The sequence below is a fragment of the Vigna unguiculata genome, chromosome 5 (genome assembly GCF_037176805.1).
Source record: "Vigna unguiculata cultivar grain cowpea cultivar isolate G323 ecotype 2 chromosome 5, ASM3717680v1, whole genome shotgun sequence".
Taxonomy (NCBI): Eukaryota; Viridiplantae; Streptophyta; class Magnoliopsida; order Fabales; family Fabaceae; genus Vigna; species Vigna unguiculata.
The window spans coordinates 49,878,702-49,895,021 of NC_140796.1; the positions used below are offsets into that span (position 1 = coordinate 49,878,702).

Below are 16,320 nucleotides of genomic sequence, written 5' to 3' on the forward strand. Positions count from 1 at the left end.
TCTGGTTTCTTACACGCCTAATCTTCTATCTCTTTTTCAGCTTTGTTGTTATTAAATAAATTTAAAACTATAAAAGAAAAATTAAATTAAAATCAACGTTATTAAACTTGCCAACTAATAAACAGAAGAAATTCATTCATAACGTGCATCTAAAAGATTACTTTATTCCGTCAAAAAACCAAGATATTTTATTCTGTATCAACTTTCTGTCAAAAAATCATGAATCCAATTCTGGCCTATACCTTTGACTATTGCATACTGTGAAAGAAAAAAAATCATATGAATGGATTAAGCTAAAAAAAAATTACACAAATTAGAACTCCTCCCATTGCTGTGCACAAAAAAAAAGTATAGAATTTGCCTTGAATCTGTCTTCCTGCAAAAACATGTATAAATATTAATTCAACAATATGAATCAACCATTCCATAAAAGACAGTATCAGTAAAAAAAATCAAAAGCAGAAACAGTTCTGGTTTGTTTTAGTTTTTTCATGAAAAAAATAGTGTTTTACTTTTTTTATCCGATATTTGTGGCACATGCTAGTGGATATACCTATTAAATGACGCACACATTATCCTTACGTTACTGTCCCAAGCTGTCTGAACTTGTATTAAATTATGTTTCTTATTCCATTCATTTCCTATCTGTGAAACTCATCCAAATTGAACTATGCTGATGTAAGAACCCTATTTGAACACTACTGGACCATCACTAACAGCCGCCTCCAGACCAATTTTTATGACTTTGTTGTTGAATCTTCAACATAATTTCATTCTAGTCCAACAAAGAGGCACAATTACACTCGCAAATAATGTTCCACAGTTGAAACTTTTCTCCATTCAGATTCTCACAACAACATACCATGTAATGTAACATAATTGACTTTGGAACAGTTCACACAAAGGAAATTCTATGAGCACAAGCTATAACTCACTGATAAAGGAAATCAATTTGTGGACAGTGTTTTACTTTGATAGTAGATAAAAATTAACGTGGCTGAAAGAGAAGACACATATGAGATAAGGTTGAAAAACAAGGACAAAATTCACGAGGTTTGATTATCTGTCAAGGGAGAACCTGAAGGCTTTCTTTCACGTTTGATATAACAGAAATTGGACTTTTGTATAGCTGAAGACAAGGAGAATTTTATTCACCAGAAGATTCACATGCATGATTGCAAGTGGGAGATAATGAAGGTGGAGACCCATCACCATTTTTTTAATGGACATGGTGAAGAAAATAAGGTTTTCTGAGGGTGGTTACAGGGGCACCAGACTCCACTTGGTGCATGCACTAGCACTAATTGGACAGCATTTGACAGCCTCTGCATAAAGAGATACCATTTAGGCACAGACTTTTACACGCTGTGGTTGGTTCCAAAACCTTCCCATCATATCATTTTTCGGATTACATATTTAGCAATAGTAGTACTGTCAAAAAGTCAAAGAATAACTTCATGGAATCAAATACACTTTTGAATTCTTTTTTCCAGATTTCACATCTAATTATGCCCGTCATCATTGCTAATTTGCTATCATAATATAAACATGAATCATCACAAGTTCACAAGCTGAACTAGTTTTCTTGCAACCAAAGGATAAAAAAGAGAATTTTGTTTCATTATTTACTGCAACTGTAAAGAAAAGATAGAATATAACACTTCAGAATAAAAAAGTATATGGACAATATTAAAATTTTCCTCACCTCTAACAAAAGAATGAATTCTAGAAAGTTATTTGTTTTGTTATATTCCTCATCAATGTCTTAAAAGCTCCCAAGTGAACAACAGAAATGAAAATATGCAGACAAAATTGATGGACAGCACCTGCATAACAATAGCAACGAGAGCATTATATACATCCACTTTAAAAAGTTTCAAAACCAAAAAGTGAAGAAACTTTTCACAGTTAAAGTGACTGAATTTCTCATGTGTATGTATACTTACTTTAGATTTGGAATAGAACTCCCCAGTCATTTCTGGGAGATAACCTTCTAATCCAATGTTATAAACTGGGTTGCCATCAGGATAATAGAGGCCAAAGTTTCTCTCCGATACAGGATCAGGCTTCAAATTCTCATTGAAGAGTGCAAAGACAAAAACATCAACTGGGATAGATGGCTTTGCAGGAGTACCCTGTTTCTGCTCTATCCTTTTTAACAGATTACTATTGTATATTTCTGCATTCTGTGGTGTGGCTCCAATTTCATCAGGGCCACCTTTAGAAGGCCAACCAGTCTCTGAAATCTTCACTTCAATATCAGTATGACCCAATCTCTTAATGGCAGCGTAAACAGCATCAATTTGAGCAAACAACATGTTATCATAATGTAAATTGGTAACTGGGTCAGTAGACCCTGAATTAGGCTGAAACAGCACATAGTTTAAGGAAATCTGATTTGGGTTTCCCTTGTATGCAAAAAAGGGATATGCATTAATGAGAAAGGGTGATTTGATCTGAGCATGAAAGTTAAGAATGGGTTGAAGATACTGTATCAGATCTTGCCTGAACGCCCCAGATGAAGGAGGGAATGAGGAGGCTATAACATTGTAAGAATGAGCAGAAGTAACAGTGACCTGTTGTGCAAGTCCTAGACTAACAAGGGCATTATACATACTTTGCATTGCAGGGAGAAGACTTGTCGTGAGCTGAGGATTATTGTAGTCGAAAACCTCGTTTCCAACAGCTATGCAAGTGATTTTGGTTCGGGAAATATAAGGTTGAACATGCTGCTGAATCCATTTCTGAGCATTAGAAGGGTCTCTCAAGCTCGGTAGATCCTCGTTCCTCGTTCCTATGATGAATTCCACTCCTGAATCGGCGAATGCGGATAGAATATCTGGATTAGAATCATAGAGTTTGATTTTGGAGACTTTCAGAGATTTTATCAGAGCAGCCACACTAGAGGGAGATGGAAGGTTGTCGCCAAGTTGCCCATAATTGATTCCAAAATTAAAGCTCTGGATTTGCACAAACAAATCTGAAAACCATAGTCATAAGAAAATCATCAAAATATACAGAAAAGAGATTAAAATAAAACCTTTAACAGAGTCAGGCGGTGCAGACAATTAAGAAACACTGACGAAGTAGTAATTCAGATTACCAAAAAAAACTTATAATATATAGAGGTAGGAGAATAGATACTCAAACCCAGTTGACAAAATACGAAAGCTAAATTAAGGAATAATATTCTGATCCCAGTTTAGAATGGTGGTCCATTGCCAAGAAAACCAGAAAAGAGATAACTCCACAGCCACAACAATTGATGTAATTGTACAATCTGTTCAGTTGACTAGTTTGTGAATGATAGCAAACCTGAGAAAGTAAGAGGAATCAATAGCAGAGCGAAGAAGAAGGAAGAAGTTGTCATTGCTAATCTGATACCGCGTATGACCTCTAACCAAGACAACTACGCTCCCAGGCTGAAGATTCAAGCTCTGCAAAATGCATTGTTACAGAACTATTGCATATTTATACAGAACGAACCTGTTCTGTTTTTATGTGAAAACTAGGAAATGCAATTTGCTTTTCTCTCTCAAATATTTTTTTTATGACAATATTTTATGTTTCTGCTATTAACTTTAGTAGCATAAACTCTTGCATCGGTAGCAGCAACCTTAGCAACTCCGCCGACATACTGAGATTTATTCAATATTTCGTGAGAATTTGCATGTTCCCATCTACAATGTAAAATATCTGAATTTTTCACCTGACTTTTTTTTTATCATTTGTCTCATTTTTTCTATTTCCGTTTTTTTTTTCAGAGACATACGGTATAACAAGTGTTTTTTTCTTCAAAATTTGGTACATCTTCTAACTAATAATATTTACAAGAAATCATAATAATCATGATTTTTAGCTAAATATCTCAAAACATTATTTTGAGGAGATGAAAATATATTTTTTTAATAAAAATTCTATCACTATATTAGACAACAAATTATAGTAAAAGTCATTTTATACATAATTTCTAAAAAATATTTTGTAGTATTTTTATTACCAATTGCACATATTATAATCATTCTTAGTATAAATTATAAATTTCAGAATAAATAACGATTACTTGTTCTGGTTCCTAATCATTTAGGTTCTCTTTTAGTTCCTTTGTTCCTCTCTTTTGAAAGGTGTGATTATTTCATTTGAGAAATGATAATTCACACACTCTTCTAAAACTACATTCATTTGATATTCCTTTTTATTAATAAAATATTAAATTAAGACAGAAATTTAGAATATAAATTAAATTATTGAAAATAATATTAATAAAAAAGTGTGTTTACGCAGTTTTAGAAAAGTGTAGCAAACTATCATTTTTCATTCTATTTATCTGGTCTAGCTGATCATTTATCAAGAGAAAGGCACACAGTAAGACGCAGTGAATCAAAGAATATCAATATCTGTGTTTATTTATTTATTTATATTTTAAAATATATTCATTTTGTTATATTATAAATTTTTAATATATTTTAAATCATTAAAATCAATGTAAATCATTGTACTTAAATATACTAACCAAAAGAATCAACATAAAATCTAAATTCCGTGATATTTTGTATTACATCCCCATGTCCTTTCTCATTAATGATTAAATAATATAAAGAAATTGTGTATATATAACAACAGTCTCCATCAACTGACTTTGTTCGTACGCGCTTTGTATAAACCTGATATGATTATCTAAAATAATCTTAAATGATGAAAACCATGTAAATTATTTAAGGTATATAAAGCACATTTAATTAAAGATCTAAAATATATTATATGTGAATCTTATTCGTATTAAATTTCACTAACTATTTCATGGTGATATGATTATTAATAATAAAATGGAAATTTTTAAATTAAATAACACTACAATTTAATCTTTTCTGCAAGAAAGCTTAATATATTTATTGCTTCTTGTTTCGTGATAATATATATATTTTTATTTTTAAATTAAATAATAATATAATCATATATTTCTCAAATAAAAAAATGTAAAATTGAAAGCAGGAGAGATATTAACTTTCTTTTAAGAAAATATAAGAGTTTAATATCATTTTATTTTTAAATATATTTTTAACATATAATATATATATATATATATATATATATATATATATATATATATATATAAAAGGATATATTAATCATGTAAAGAGGAAAGGTGTTGATTTTTCATAAAAAAACAAAATAACATTATGTTATTTTTCGTGAGAACTTAAAATATTATGTTTTAGGGAAGACTGTGTTTTAAAATAATAAAATTATATTATTTTATCAATAAAAGGTTTATGTATAATTATAAATTTCATATAAAGATCTTGTTACTTAGAAAACATGTTATTTTTTTAAAAATACCTTTCTAAGAACTCTTTTTCTTTTCTCTAAAATTTTTCATTGTTCGTCTATCCTTTTGAAGAACACAAACCATAGGATTATTCATTGCGGCGAATTGATCAAGATCAACTAATAAATTATAATGTGATGTTTTAGTCTTTTCCTTTGAGTCTCTATTAATCAGTGATCATGATGTTATGGTCTGATCATGTTTGTGATATTTTTGTGTATAGATAGAGTATCATGTGAGTTGAAGGAGGTCTATTGTTCAAAGATATTGGGTTTGAGCAGTCCAGGTAAGGGAAGCTATTGATTTTACTGTGATTGTAGGGATAATGATTTATAGTCATGATGGAAGAATAAAGAAGACAAAATAAGGAGCTCGTGAGAGAGTTGAAGACTTTTGTCCGCAACAGGGAGAGTTGAGATGTGATAATGAGGTGTTGAGGCCATTAGTGGAACCATCTATGCAAAATTAGAAACAATATAGGACTATAAATGAGGAATTTTCAGTCGAATTGTGCATATGGTCAATTTAGGATGACTTTTTTTTATAATGACTTATAAAATGCAAGCTTTTTTCCCCAATGTGACTTGTAAAATGTAAGTTTATTTTTTTATGATGACTTGTAAAATGTAACTTTTTTTCCAAGTGATGACTTGTAAAACGCAATCCTTTTTCATAATAATGCTTCGTAAAACACAAGCCTTTTTTCGATAATGACTTGTAAAATGTAAGTATTTTTCTCGATGATAACTTGTAAGATGTAAGTTTTTTTCCTGATGATAACTTGCAAAATGCAAGCCTTTTTTCCTGGTGATTACTTGCAAAATACAAGTGTTTTTTTTAATGATAATTTGTAAAATGCAAGCTTTTTTTCAATGATGACTTGTAAAATGTTCAAGTTTTTTTTGGATGATAACTGGTAAAATGCAAGTTTTTTTTTTTTTCTAATGATGACTTGTAAATCATAATTCCTTTCCTTATAATAATTGTTAAATGCAATTTTTTTTCCGATGATAGCTCGTAAAATGTAAACATTATTATTAGATAATTTGTAAAACACAAGTGTTATTGTGAGATGATTTGTAAGATGCAAGACATTCTTAAAAGCTAGAAAAAATTAAATGTTTTTCTTCCAAATTTGGCATAGATGTATGAAACCATGAATTTTAGATGTTAGAGAAAAAAAATCTTAAGATACAAAACTTGGTGGTTTATTGACAATGGTAAAGTTAGTATTATAACTTTATTACAAAACATTGATGAATGCTTAAAATAATGAGAATTCACAATTGATAAATGGGATAACGTTTTTGAAATATTTAAGTGAAAAGAGCCTATTTCAAACGAGGTTGAGTAACAATATGGAGGACAAAAGTTTTCTTCCAGTATTGGACCACCACGACAATTTTTTTTTTCCGATATTTCATTAATGCATGTTCAAAATTCAAAGTCCAGAGCACGAATTAAACTGGACAACTTACCTTAATTGATCCATATAATCGGTGACTATGTGTATATAATTTTAATATATTGTAGTAAATAAATTTAATATATTAATGTGGAAAATGAAAATAGCATCTTTTATGTTCATACAGTAAATAATTTAAATGATATACAAACGCCTAAAACGTGAAAGCTTGGTTTTAGAATGAAAATAAGAGTAGTACAGGAACAGCTTAGAGGTAATGTCGAAAAAAAGTTCAGAATTGTAAGAGGTTAACAAGTAATTAATTAATTATTTGTTCTGTTAGAGGCTTTTAATGTACGATTAATTTTTTTAAGATTAACTTTCACTACAATTTGGAATTAGTCTATTTCAAAACTTTGGACTAATTTAATTTTTCCTCTCTTAAAGATATGTAAATTTAGTTATTTTAATCAGATTTTATTAGATTTATTTGATATTTCGTAAGCATCTCAAGATTGTATTTGAGTTGTTTATAGTGTTTAACACATTTCTGTTTTAGTGTTAAGTCAAATATTATTGTAAAACAAATTTAAAATGTTAAATAAATTTAATAAAATTTAATTAAAAAATTAAATTTACGTATTTTAAAAGATAAAAAATTATCTTGATTCAAAATTTTGAAACAAATTAATTTCAAAATTTACTGAAAATAAAAAATAAAAAATAAATTTAATTGTTAATTTTACTACCTAATTTTTCCCTTTGTCTATGGAGATGTGACTAACTAATTAATTATTATTTGATAATGAATTAATATTGGGATTGGTAAAAAGAAAAAAAATGGCCCATGTGTTAAGCACCGTTTCTCTGAAAGCACGTTGACACCTCAGACGCCGCACGTCTTTCCGCGTCAATATTGTTTGGGTTTCGGACACTGCGCTGACCGCGTCTTTCAGCTTCAGATATGGTTTCACCTTTCTCTGTTATTACCACTTTTCAGCTATCAAAAGCAAAATATATTCATTCTTTAACTTTCGCCTCGATCTCAACCATACTGTCTCGAAGAGTATATTTAAATATTTTTATTTCATTTCTTTATTATTTTATAAAATTATTAAATGAAACTAAACATATTTCATACATGGTTGAAAATTTTAGTAACTTTTTGTATTAAAAGGTAACGTGTACAATCCCATTTTAAATTTTAATAGTATAAAATTAATAAAATAAAATATTTTATAATAATATTTACAGATAAATTAATCGAATAAAAAAATATATGAATACAGTCTTAAGAGAATTCAGACTATAAAAGTATACTATTTATACAACAACATCAAACCTGCAAAAATATTTCTATACAATATCACAATTTTAATTATGAACTTCTCATCCTTCATAAGTGTCTCTAAACATGCATTCATCTGTTCACACAAGAATGATGATCATCGCAAAAAAAAGAAAACAACACAAGATCACAAAGTACAAGAGTAAGATAATATACAAAAGAGTTATCCTAATAACATTTAACTCATATCAATTATAAGAGGTGGATGGAATAACTACAATAATTCATATAATTGTACACATGCATACAGCTAATACTAAACTCAATTATTCGTATATATGCATTTGGAATTGGATTCACTAGAGACTTGCATTTGTGGTGGCATCTATTGTTCCACAAAGCCATTTTCAATGGGTTTCACCCTACCACACACAAGGTTAATCCATCATTATCTAAATTCGTTATCCTACCATAAACTAGGACCTCCTCCTACTCCCACCACATGATTCATTCTACTCTATTTGAATGTGAATGATCATTAGAGTTTCAGGATGTCACCTTACTTGAATCCATAGTTCAATGCATATATTAAAATAACACCACCATAAAATCTACCTATGAGACCTATGTAATTACGTCAAACACATACAAAGCTCATATACATTAACAATCCCATTATCATCACAGTTTCACAACAATACTATCACCATAATTCATTACTTTCACACTTATACATCCTCAATCACATATTCATATTCACATATCAATAATTCTATCTCGATTAATGACAATTTACAATCTTAAACATATACATACATAAAGTATATCAAAACGATTAAAACCATTTCTCTAACCACAAACTTCAAAAAAATGATCATTGTTCAAAGTGAAGAATCACACGTCTAGGATTAATTGTCAAAATTTCAATTCGATTAGACGGTTAATAAAGTGAGAATCTTCATTTTACAAGAAGAATGCAAACTAGAAAAAACAGGGTGGCGCCTGACGCTGAGAAGTGGCGTCCAACGCTACAACTCTTGGAACCTACTGACTTGTGCACCTGAAGGTCCATAAGCGGTGCCCAGTGCCCCAAAGTCAATGGCCATTGTCTCAGTGGCGCCTGATGGTGCTATTACGGTATCTAACGGTGTATTAGAACAACAATTTGGGAAAAAATTAAACCTGAGCAATTGATTAATTTGGTACCTTTCCTTTAATGTTTTTTTTTATTACAAATGGTTTATAGAATTTATGATGATACCCAATTGCTCAAAACACAAATTTAAGTTTTTTTCCAAATCAAGACCAAGCACAATCAAATAATAAGTAAATAAATATAAATTTCATCAAATTCAACATACAACATCACATTCACTACCAAAATGATCAATTCACACTAAAATTTAACAGAAAACCTAGCTTTCCTTACCTTTAGTGTAGACCAATATTGAAATGAAGAAAACGTCAAGATGATACAATACCAAAACCCCAATTCAACCTAGAGAAGCCAAAACGAAAGAATATAAAAGGATAAGGCTCTGGTCAGAATCAAAGGCTCTAAGAACCACATGCATTAAAGGAACTTGATGCAACAACCCCTAAACTAAAAGAGAAGAAGAATGTTGAATTTTCAACTAATACAAATAGAGAAATTGCTCAAATGGATTCGAGGAGGACTCCACCACAATTCCAAAATCTGGTCTCTGATTCACAAGAAGACGAGGATTAGATGAGAAAGAGAAAGATGGGTTATTTAAGAGATGTGGAAAATTGAAAAAATGGGAAAAAAAGGAAGGAGAGTGTTTTTGGTCATGAAACTTTGCATCTTTTAAAAGAAAAAAAAGGGTTTCACATGACATTTATTGCCAAAAAAATATATATAATGCCTTATCAAATAAATTGATAGTAAGGGGAATTGAATTTCCGAGTTATTTTCCTAAAAGAATATAATTTGAGCATTGTAACCGCAAATAATATTTCTAAATTTTACAACATTTAATATGAACAAAATGTAAAATCGAAAGAAACAAGATGATTGACTTGTATATGAATTAGTAACTCCCGAAAATGGATTCGAAATTCGAAAGTAAAAACATTAGAAACTCAGCCTATTTTGTCACTGCTCATTTGTTAGCAGCATTTGCTTGGAAATCTGCAAACATGGCAGATTTTTCCAACACCTTAGTTTTGAGTTATCACTAAATATCCTCTTCTTCTTTTTTTTTACAAAAAGCACATATTAGTAATCCTCATAATTATTAAGATAATTTGATGTGATAGTTAAGTATGTAAAATCAACCATGTGTCAGGTAATATTGGTCCCAAGTAAAATCGGTCAAAGTTTAACATGTACAAGTCTTCACATTTTAAAATGAAACTTTTTGACCGTTGATGGAGTATGTGATTATAAAAAAATAGTGTCATACAATAAATGAGTCATTTAATGATTGAAATAAATAAGTCCAAATTATAACTGAAACAATTATTAAATGACGTCTATCAGTTTATAATCGAAATAGTAACTAAATAAATTTTCAGTAATATTAATTAGGGATTAAAATAGTAATCTGGTTAAATTTTCATTCCTAAATTTGTAGTTATATAAGTTGAAATGAAAGTGTTGTATTTGGTAAATGTTATCTTAGCGAGAAATTTAACTTCCGATCAATAAATGAAAGTGTTGGTTTCTACGACCGAACTAACAATCGAATTAAGTTCTTTTTTTTTAATCACAGAAAATGCATTGATCGTTACATATATGTTTAAGTTTTTTTTTCTTTCACTCATTTTCATTCATGAAACTCTTTATACTTACATGTTCTCTCACTCATGTAGTATATATCCTTCTTTAAAGTACACTTATTAAAAAAATTCATATTTTTTATTAATTTTTTTTTAAGAAATACTTATAAATTTTGTTATAAAAAAAAATTTGCAGAAAATTATTGTCAATTTTTTCGCAAAATATTTTGTATAAAACATTTTTCGTAACAAATTTTGTAAAAAATACTTACGAATTTTATAATTTTGTAAGAAATAATTATCTATGAAAGAATTATTTGTCAATTAAAATTTTTAGAAAAAAATAATAGAAAAAAAATTTTCTTGTAAATTTTTTTAACAAACTATAAAAATATTCTCGTATAATATGAGAATTTTTAGTAATTCTAAATCTGTGTGTGAGATTGGTCTTTCTCTTCACGTTAAACTAAAATGTCTATTTTTTTTTTCCTCTTTTCATGCAATAACTTACATTCGGATTGATCTTGCTGAATTTCATGGAATTCTAAAGTGTTGAAGAGAAACACTTAGATGTTTAGGTTAGGTCTTGAATATAAATTTAACTTTTGATGTTTAAACTTCTAATACCACAAGTCATTTTATGGATATGTGATATTATTCATCTGCGGACAAAGTTATTCTTGAAAGAAGGAAATAAAAGATCTTGATTGAAATTTAGCTTGTAAATATTTACAGGTTATTTAACTTTTAAAAGTATGCATAACATCATTTATTTTGACAAGAAATTGCATTATATGATAAAAACAACTAAGAATTGTTATTTACTAGAAGATTAGATGACTAACATCATACTCGTAAAAATGAAAATTTCATTGCAAAAGTTGTATTTTTAGTTACTCAGAATCGACTAAGATTTGATTCACAAGAAAATGAGATTTTCTGGAAAAAAAATGGCATATATTGTTAAAATTACAATTATTCATGATGGAGATCATAAAAACCAAAGGATCAAATAAATATAAAACAACACATGTTGAAAAGGAACACACATTCAAATGAAATGAAATCCAATATTAACGTAAAAAGTTTTAAATTAGTTAAAACATTATGAATACATGCTATACAATTTTAAATGTTAGGGGAATATTTTATTTCTATCCATTAATATATCACATCACCATTGATTATTGATTGCTTATAAATAAATGTTAATTCATTGTTTGTAAATAAATGTAAAGTCGTAGCTAGGAATGTGAATCTTAAGTCTATTTGTATTTTATAACAAGTTTTGAATAGAAATGTTAAATTGAAAAAATACAAAACATTCAAACTTTACTTAAAATTGAAACTTTATTTTATAAAATTCTCCATAAAAAATTTTGGAAGATGAATTTTAAATTTATTTCTTGCCACTTCTTTTTGGAAAGCTACTCTTTCATCGTGAATTCCTTCTATGGAAAACTTCTTCAAATCAAATTCGCAACTAATCTTTACATTTGGGTCAAAATATGTTGTCGTTTTATTGTTTTTTTTTTTCCATAAAACACTTCATAGGAGCTAACATCATGATCTCACCTTGTTCATTTTATCTTCTTATAGAGTTTTTCAAAATGTCATCTTGTGTAGTATCAAAACAATATGCAATTTTCTTTATGATGCAAATGTCAACATCTTTATCAACTTTAAGAGAATATTTGACTTTGTTCATTTTATCTTCTCACAAATTTATATCAATGTCAACTTGCAAACTATCAAAGAGTCTTTATATAAAGAAATAATAAATCCAATAATTATATGAATCAATTAATCCTTCTACCAATTTTGCGATGATATAAAACTATCACTAAATATTACATTTAACTAAAACAAATCAAATTACATATTTTCAAAAATTGCATTATTGAACTTATCAATTTGAAAGTGTAAGAAATAAAGACAACTTTAGCAAAAAAAAGAAGAAAAAGAATATTAACTCTTGTATCTAATACTTTACACTTTGTTCAATATTTTATATTTTTTTAATACTTTAACACTTTAGAAAGTAGTGGGAAGATTTGGAAGAGAATTTGAAGGAGAATCTAACATTACTCTATTTGGAAGGCATTGATTAAAGAGTTAAGAATAATTGTTAATGGAAAAAGCATTACTAAATAGTTCTTCTATTAAAGAACCTTTTTCTATTAACCTTTCAAATAATATAGTTAAAACCAACGCTCATAAAAAACACTCAAATCTTCTTCATTGCCAATCATAAGATTCCAATCGAAAAGTTACTTTTAAATTCTAAAACAGAGAAACACTGTATTAGTGTATTAGTATATATATGTAAATGATATAAGTTGGTGAGTGTTTCAAGCATTATCCCATTTAGTGCTTCTAGAAAAGAGTTTTTAACACATATTCTTCGCAATTATATATGTAATTTTTTATAATAACAAAAACAAGTCGTGAAAAGAAAGGAATATATGATAAGTTACTATATGATTCTATTCTATTCTATTTATTAATTATATCGTTTCATGAATATTCAACTATAAACAAAATATTCAAATCACCCTTCTTCATAAAGCAACCCTCCACTTTTCACATAAATAAGTGGATTCATTCTCCAACCCTACAAAAATTCAATCATTCTATTATGTTTTTGTATGCATTTTTAACTAAAAATTTTCAAAAACCAATCATTAGAAGGCAATTATTCCAACTTTCTGGACGGTTATAACCAACTATACAAAATTTCTTCTTGAAGATGATTTCAAAGTGTAAGATAAACAAATTATTTTTAGAATTTAGTTTTTTAAAAAAATGTTTTTAGTTTAAGAGTATTTTTAGTTTTAAAATAAATTAGTTTAAAGATTTCTGTCATGTCGAAATTAATTTAATGATGAATTTAAATTATCGTATATCTTTCTATTAGACCGTATATGATAATAGTAATATCAATAATAAAATACGTAATTAATCTGATAATAATAACACGATATAATAATAAATAACAAAATAAAAAGATTTGTAAGATGTGATTAATAAGATGATGTTACTAATTTAAAACATTAATGTTCACATCAATCTCTTAATACCCGTGATCATTACTAATTTGTTATCATAATATAAATTTTAATCATTAGAGATTTACAAGCAGAATTAGCTTTCTTGCAACCAAAGAATAAAAAAAACTACATCAAAACAATTTTAATTTCATTATTTATGGTAACTAACTTTTCAACTGAGAATTTGTAATCTAAATAATAGAAAGGATATCAACAATATTAAAATTTTAGTCACCTTTGTTAGAATGAATTCTAAAAAGTTATTGGTTTTGTTATATTCCTGATCAGTATCTTGAAAACTCCGAGGTGAACATAAAAAATGGTAATAGGAAGACAACAAAATTAATACACAACACCTGCATAACAATAACAACAGAGCATTAGATACATCAAATAGACACAGACATCTACTTTAAAAAGTTTCAAAATAAAAAAGCCAAGAAACTTTATACTTACGTTAGAATTTGACTTCCCAATCATTCCTGGAAGATAACCTTTTAATCCAATGTTATAAACTGGGTTGCCATTAGGATAATAGAGACCAAAGTTTCTCTCTGATAAAGGACCAGGCTTCAAATTCTCATTGAAGAGTGCAAAGACAAAAACATCAATTGGAACAGATGGTTTTGCAGGAGTAGCCTGATTCTGTTCTATCCTTTTCAGCAGATTACTATTATATGTTTCTGCATTCTGTGGTGTGGCTCCAATTTCACCGGGGTCACCTTTAGAAGGCCAACCAGTTTCTGAAATCTTGACTTCAATATCAGTATGGCCCAGTCTCTTAATGGCAGCGTAGACAGCATCAATTTGAGCAAACAACATGTTATCATAATGCAAATTGGTAACTGGATCAGTAGACCCTGAATTAGGTTGAAACAGCACATAGTTCAAGGAAATCTGGTTTGGGTTTCCCTTGTATGCAAAAAAGGGATATGCATTGATGAGAAAAGGTGATTTGGTCTGAGCATGAAAGCTAAGAATGGGTTGAATATACTGTATCAGATCTTGTCTGAAGGCCCCAGATGAAGGAGGGTATGAGGAGGCTATAACATTATAAGAATGTGCAGAAGTAACAGTAACCTTCTGTGCAAGTCCTTGACTAACAAGAGCATTGTACATACTTTGCATTGCAGGGAGAAGACTTGTTGTGAGCTGAGGGTTATTGGAGTCGAACACCTCGTTTCCGACAACTATACAAGTGATTTTGGTTCGGGAAATATAAGGTTGGACATGTTGCTGAATCCACCTCTGAGCATTAGAAGAGTCTTTCAAGCTCGGCAGATCCTCGTTTCTCGTTCCTATGATGAACTCCACTCCTGAATTGGCGAATGCGGATAGAATATCTGGATTAGAATCATAGAGTCTGATTTTGGAGACTTTCAGAGATTTTATCAGAGCAGCCACACTAGAGGGAGATGGAAGGTTGTCGCCAAGTTGTCCGTAGTTGATTCCAAAATTAAAGCCCCGGGTTTGCACAAACAAATCTGAAGAAAATTGTCATAGAAAATCATCAGAATATACAGAAAAGAGATAACTCTAGTTTGTGAATGATAATAAACCTGAAAAAGTGAGAGACAGCAACAGCAAAGCCACGAAGAATGAAGAAGTTTTCATTGTTAGTCTGATACTGCATATAAAGGTTAACCGTTAACCTAGGCCACTACGCTTTCGAGCTGAATATTCAAGCTTTGTAAATTGCAAAGTAGCAATGTTATTGCATATTTATACACAACAAACCTCTGCTGTTTTTATGTGGAAACTAGGAAATGCAATATGCTTTTCTCTCTGCAATTTTATTTTATTTTTTTTTTAATTTTTTTATGACATTATTTTATGTTTCGACTCGCATAAACTCTTACATGTGAGCTAAATTTCCCAATATAGTATTTTGAGGAGATAGGAATATGTTTTTTTTAAATAAAAATTATTATCGCTATATTAGACTACAAATTAAAAACTTTAGTAGAAATCATTCATACATTGATTTCTGAAAACTTTTCTGTAATATAGTTTTACCAATTACACTTATTTTAATCATTATTAATATGAATGATAAATTTCAGAATAAATCATGATTATTTTCTCTTGCTCCTAATTATTTAAACTCTTTTTTATTGTCCTTTGTTGATTGTTTTTTAACATTTTATTTACCGAATCTGAAGAGAGGACATAGTGAATAAAGAATAAAAAAGAATATCAGTGTTCGATGATCAAATTAGATTCTCTTCTATCTTTTCTTTCTTCATATTTTTAAAATATATTTATTTTTGTTATATATAAAAAAGTTAATATATTTTAAACCATCAAAATCAATATAAATCATTATACTTAAGGTCACAAATCAACAAAATCAATACAATCAATACAAAATCTAAATTCGTGATATTTTGTATTATATCCTCGTGTCCTTTTTCATTGATGATTAAATAATATAATGAAGTTGTGTATAGGATAGCAACTGCTTTCATTAATTAACTTTTTTTGTACGCACTTTATATAAACACTA

At 28.7% G+C, this 16,320-nt stretch overlaps 2 protein-coding genes across 5 annotated transcripts; both read right to left on the reverse strand.

Annotated features, from left to right (window-relative positions):
* Positions 1–144: 144 nt before the first annotated feature.
* Positions 145–3,576, reverse strand: LOC114185784 (glucan endo-1,3-beta-glucosidase 14-like). 4 transcript variants are annotated; one of them, XM_028073700.2, is made up of 5 exons: positions 3,316–3,576; positions 1,947–2,980; positions 1,706–1,826; positions 1,156–1,325; positions 145–376 (listed from the first exon to the last, which is right to left on the reverse strand). In XM_028073700.2, exons 1-3 carry the CDS (start codon positions 3,368–3,370, stop codon positions 1,758–1,760), a joined length of 1,158 nt encoding a protein of 385 aa, XP_027929501.1. In that variant the 5' UTR covers positions 3,371–3,576; the 3' UTR covers positions 145–376; positions 1,156–1,325; positions 1,706–1,757. The 4 variants fall into 4 exon arrangements, with proteins under 4 accessions (XP_027929501.1, XP_027929500.1, XP_027929499.1 ...); XM_028073699.2 differs by having other exon boundaries at positions 1,079–1,325; XM_028073698.2 differs by lacking the exon at positions 1,156–1,325 and having other exon boundaries at positions 3,316–3,573.
* Positions 3,577–13,922: 10,346 nt separating this feature from the next.
* On the reverse strand, positions 13,923–15,487 carry LOC114182970 (glucan endo-1,3-beta-glucosidase 14-like). Its single transcript, XM_028069782.2, has 3 exons — positions 15,374–15,487; positions 14,271–15,298; positions 13,923–14,170 (listed from the first exon to the last, which is right to left on the reverse strand). Exons 1-3 carry the CDS (start codon positions 15,426–15,428, stop codon positions 14,099–14,101), a joined length of 1,155 nt encoding a protein of 384 aa, XP_027925583.2. The 5' UTR covers positions 15,429–15,487; the 3' UTR covers positions 13,923–14,098.
* Between the last annotated feature and the right edge of the window lie 833 nt (positions 15,488–16,320).

Bases quoted from the DNA above. Each gene is read 5' to 3' on its own strand.
- LOC114185784 (XM_028073700.2), bottom strand. From the start codon at position 3,370: ATGACAACTTCTTCCTTCTTCTTCGCTCTGCTATTGATTCCTCTTACT. The intron at 2,981-3,315 runs GTTTGCTATCAT...TATGGTTTTCAG, and splicing joins GATTCCTCTTACTTTCTCAG to ATTTGTTTGTGCAAATCCAG. The intron at 1,827-1,946 runs GTAAGTATACAT...ATTGTTATGCAG, and splicing joins AGTTCTATTCCAAATCTAAA to GTGCTGTCCATCAATTTTGT.
- LOC114182970 (XM_028069782.2), bottom strand. From the start codon at position 15,428: ATGAAAACTTCTTCATTCTTCGTGGCTTTGCTGTTGCTGTCTCTCACT. The intron at 15,299-15,373 runs GTTTATTATCAT...AATTTTCTTCAG, and splicing joins GCTGTCTCTCACTTTTTCAG to ATTTGTTTGTGCAAACCCGG. The intron at 14,171-14,270 runs GTAAGTATAAAG...ATTGTTATGCAG, and splicing joins TTGGGAAGTCAAATTCTAAC to GTGTTGTGTATTAATTTTGT.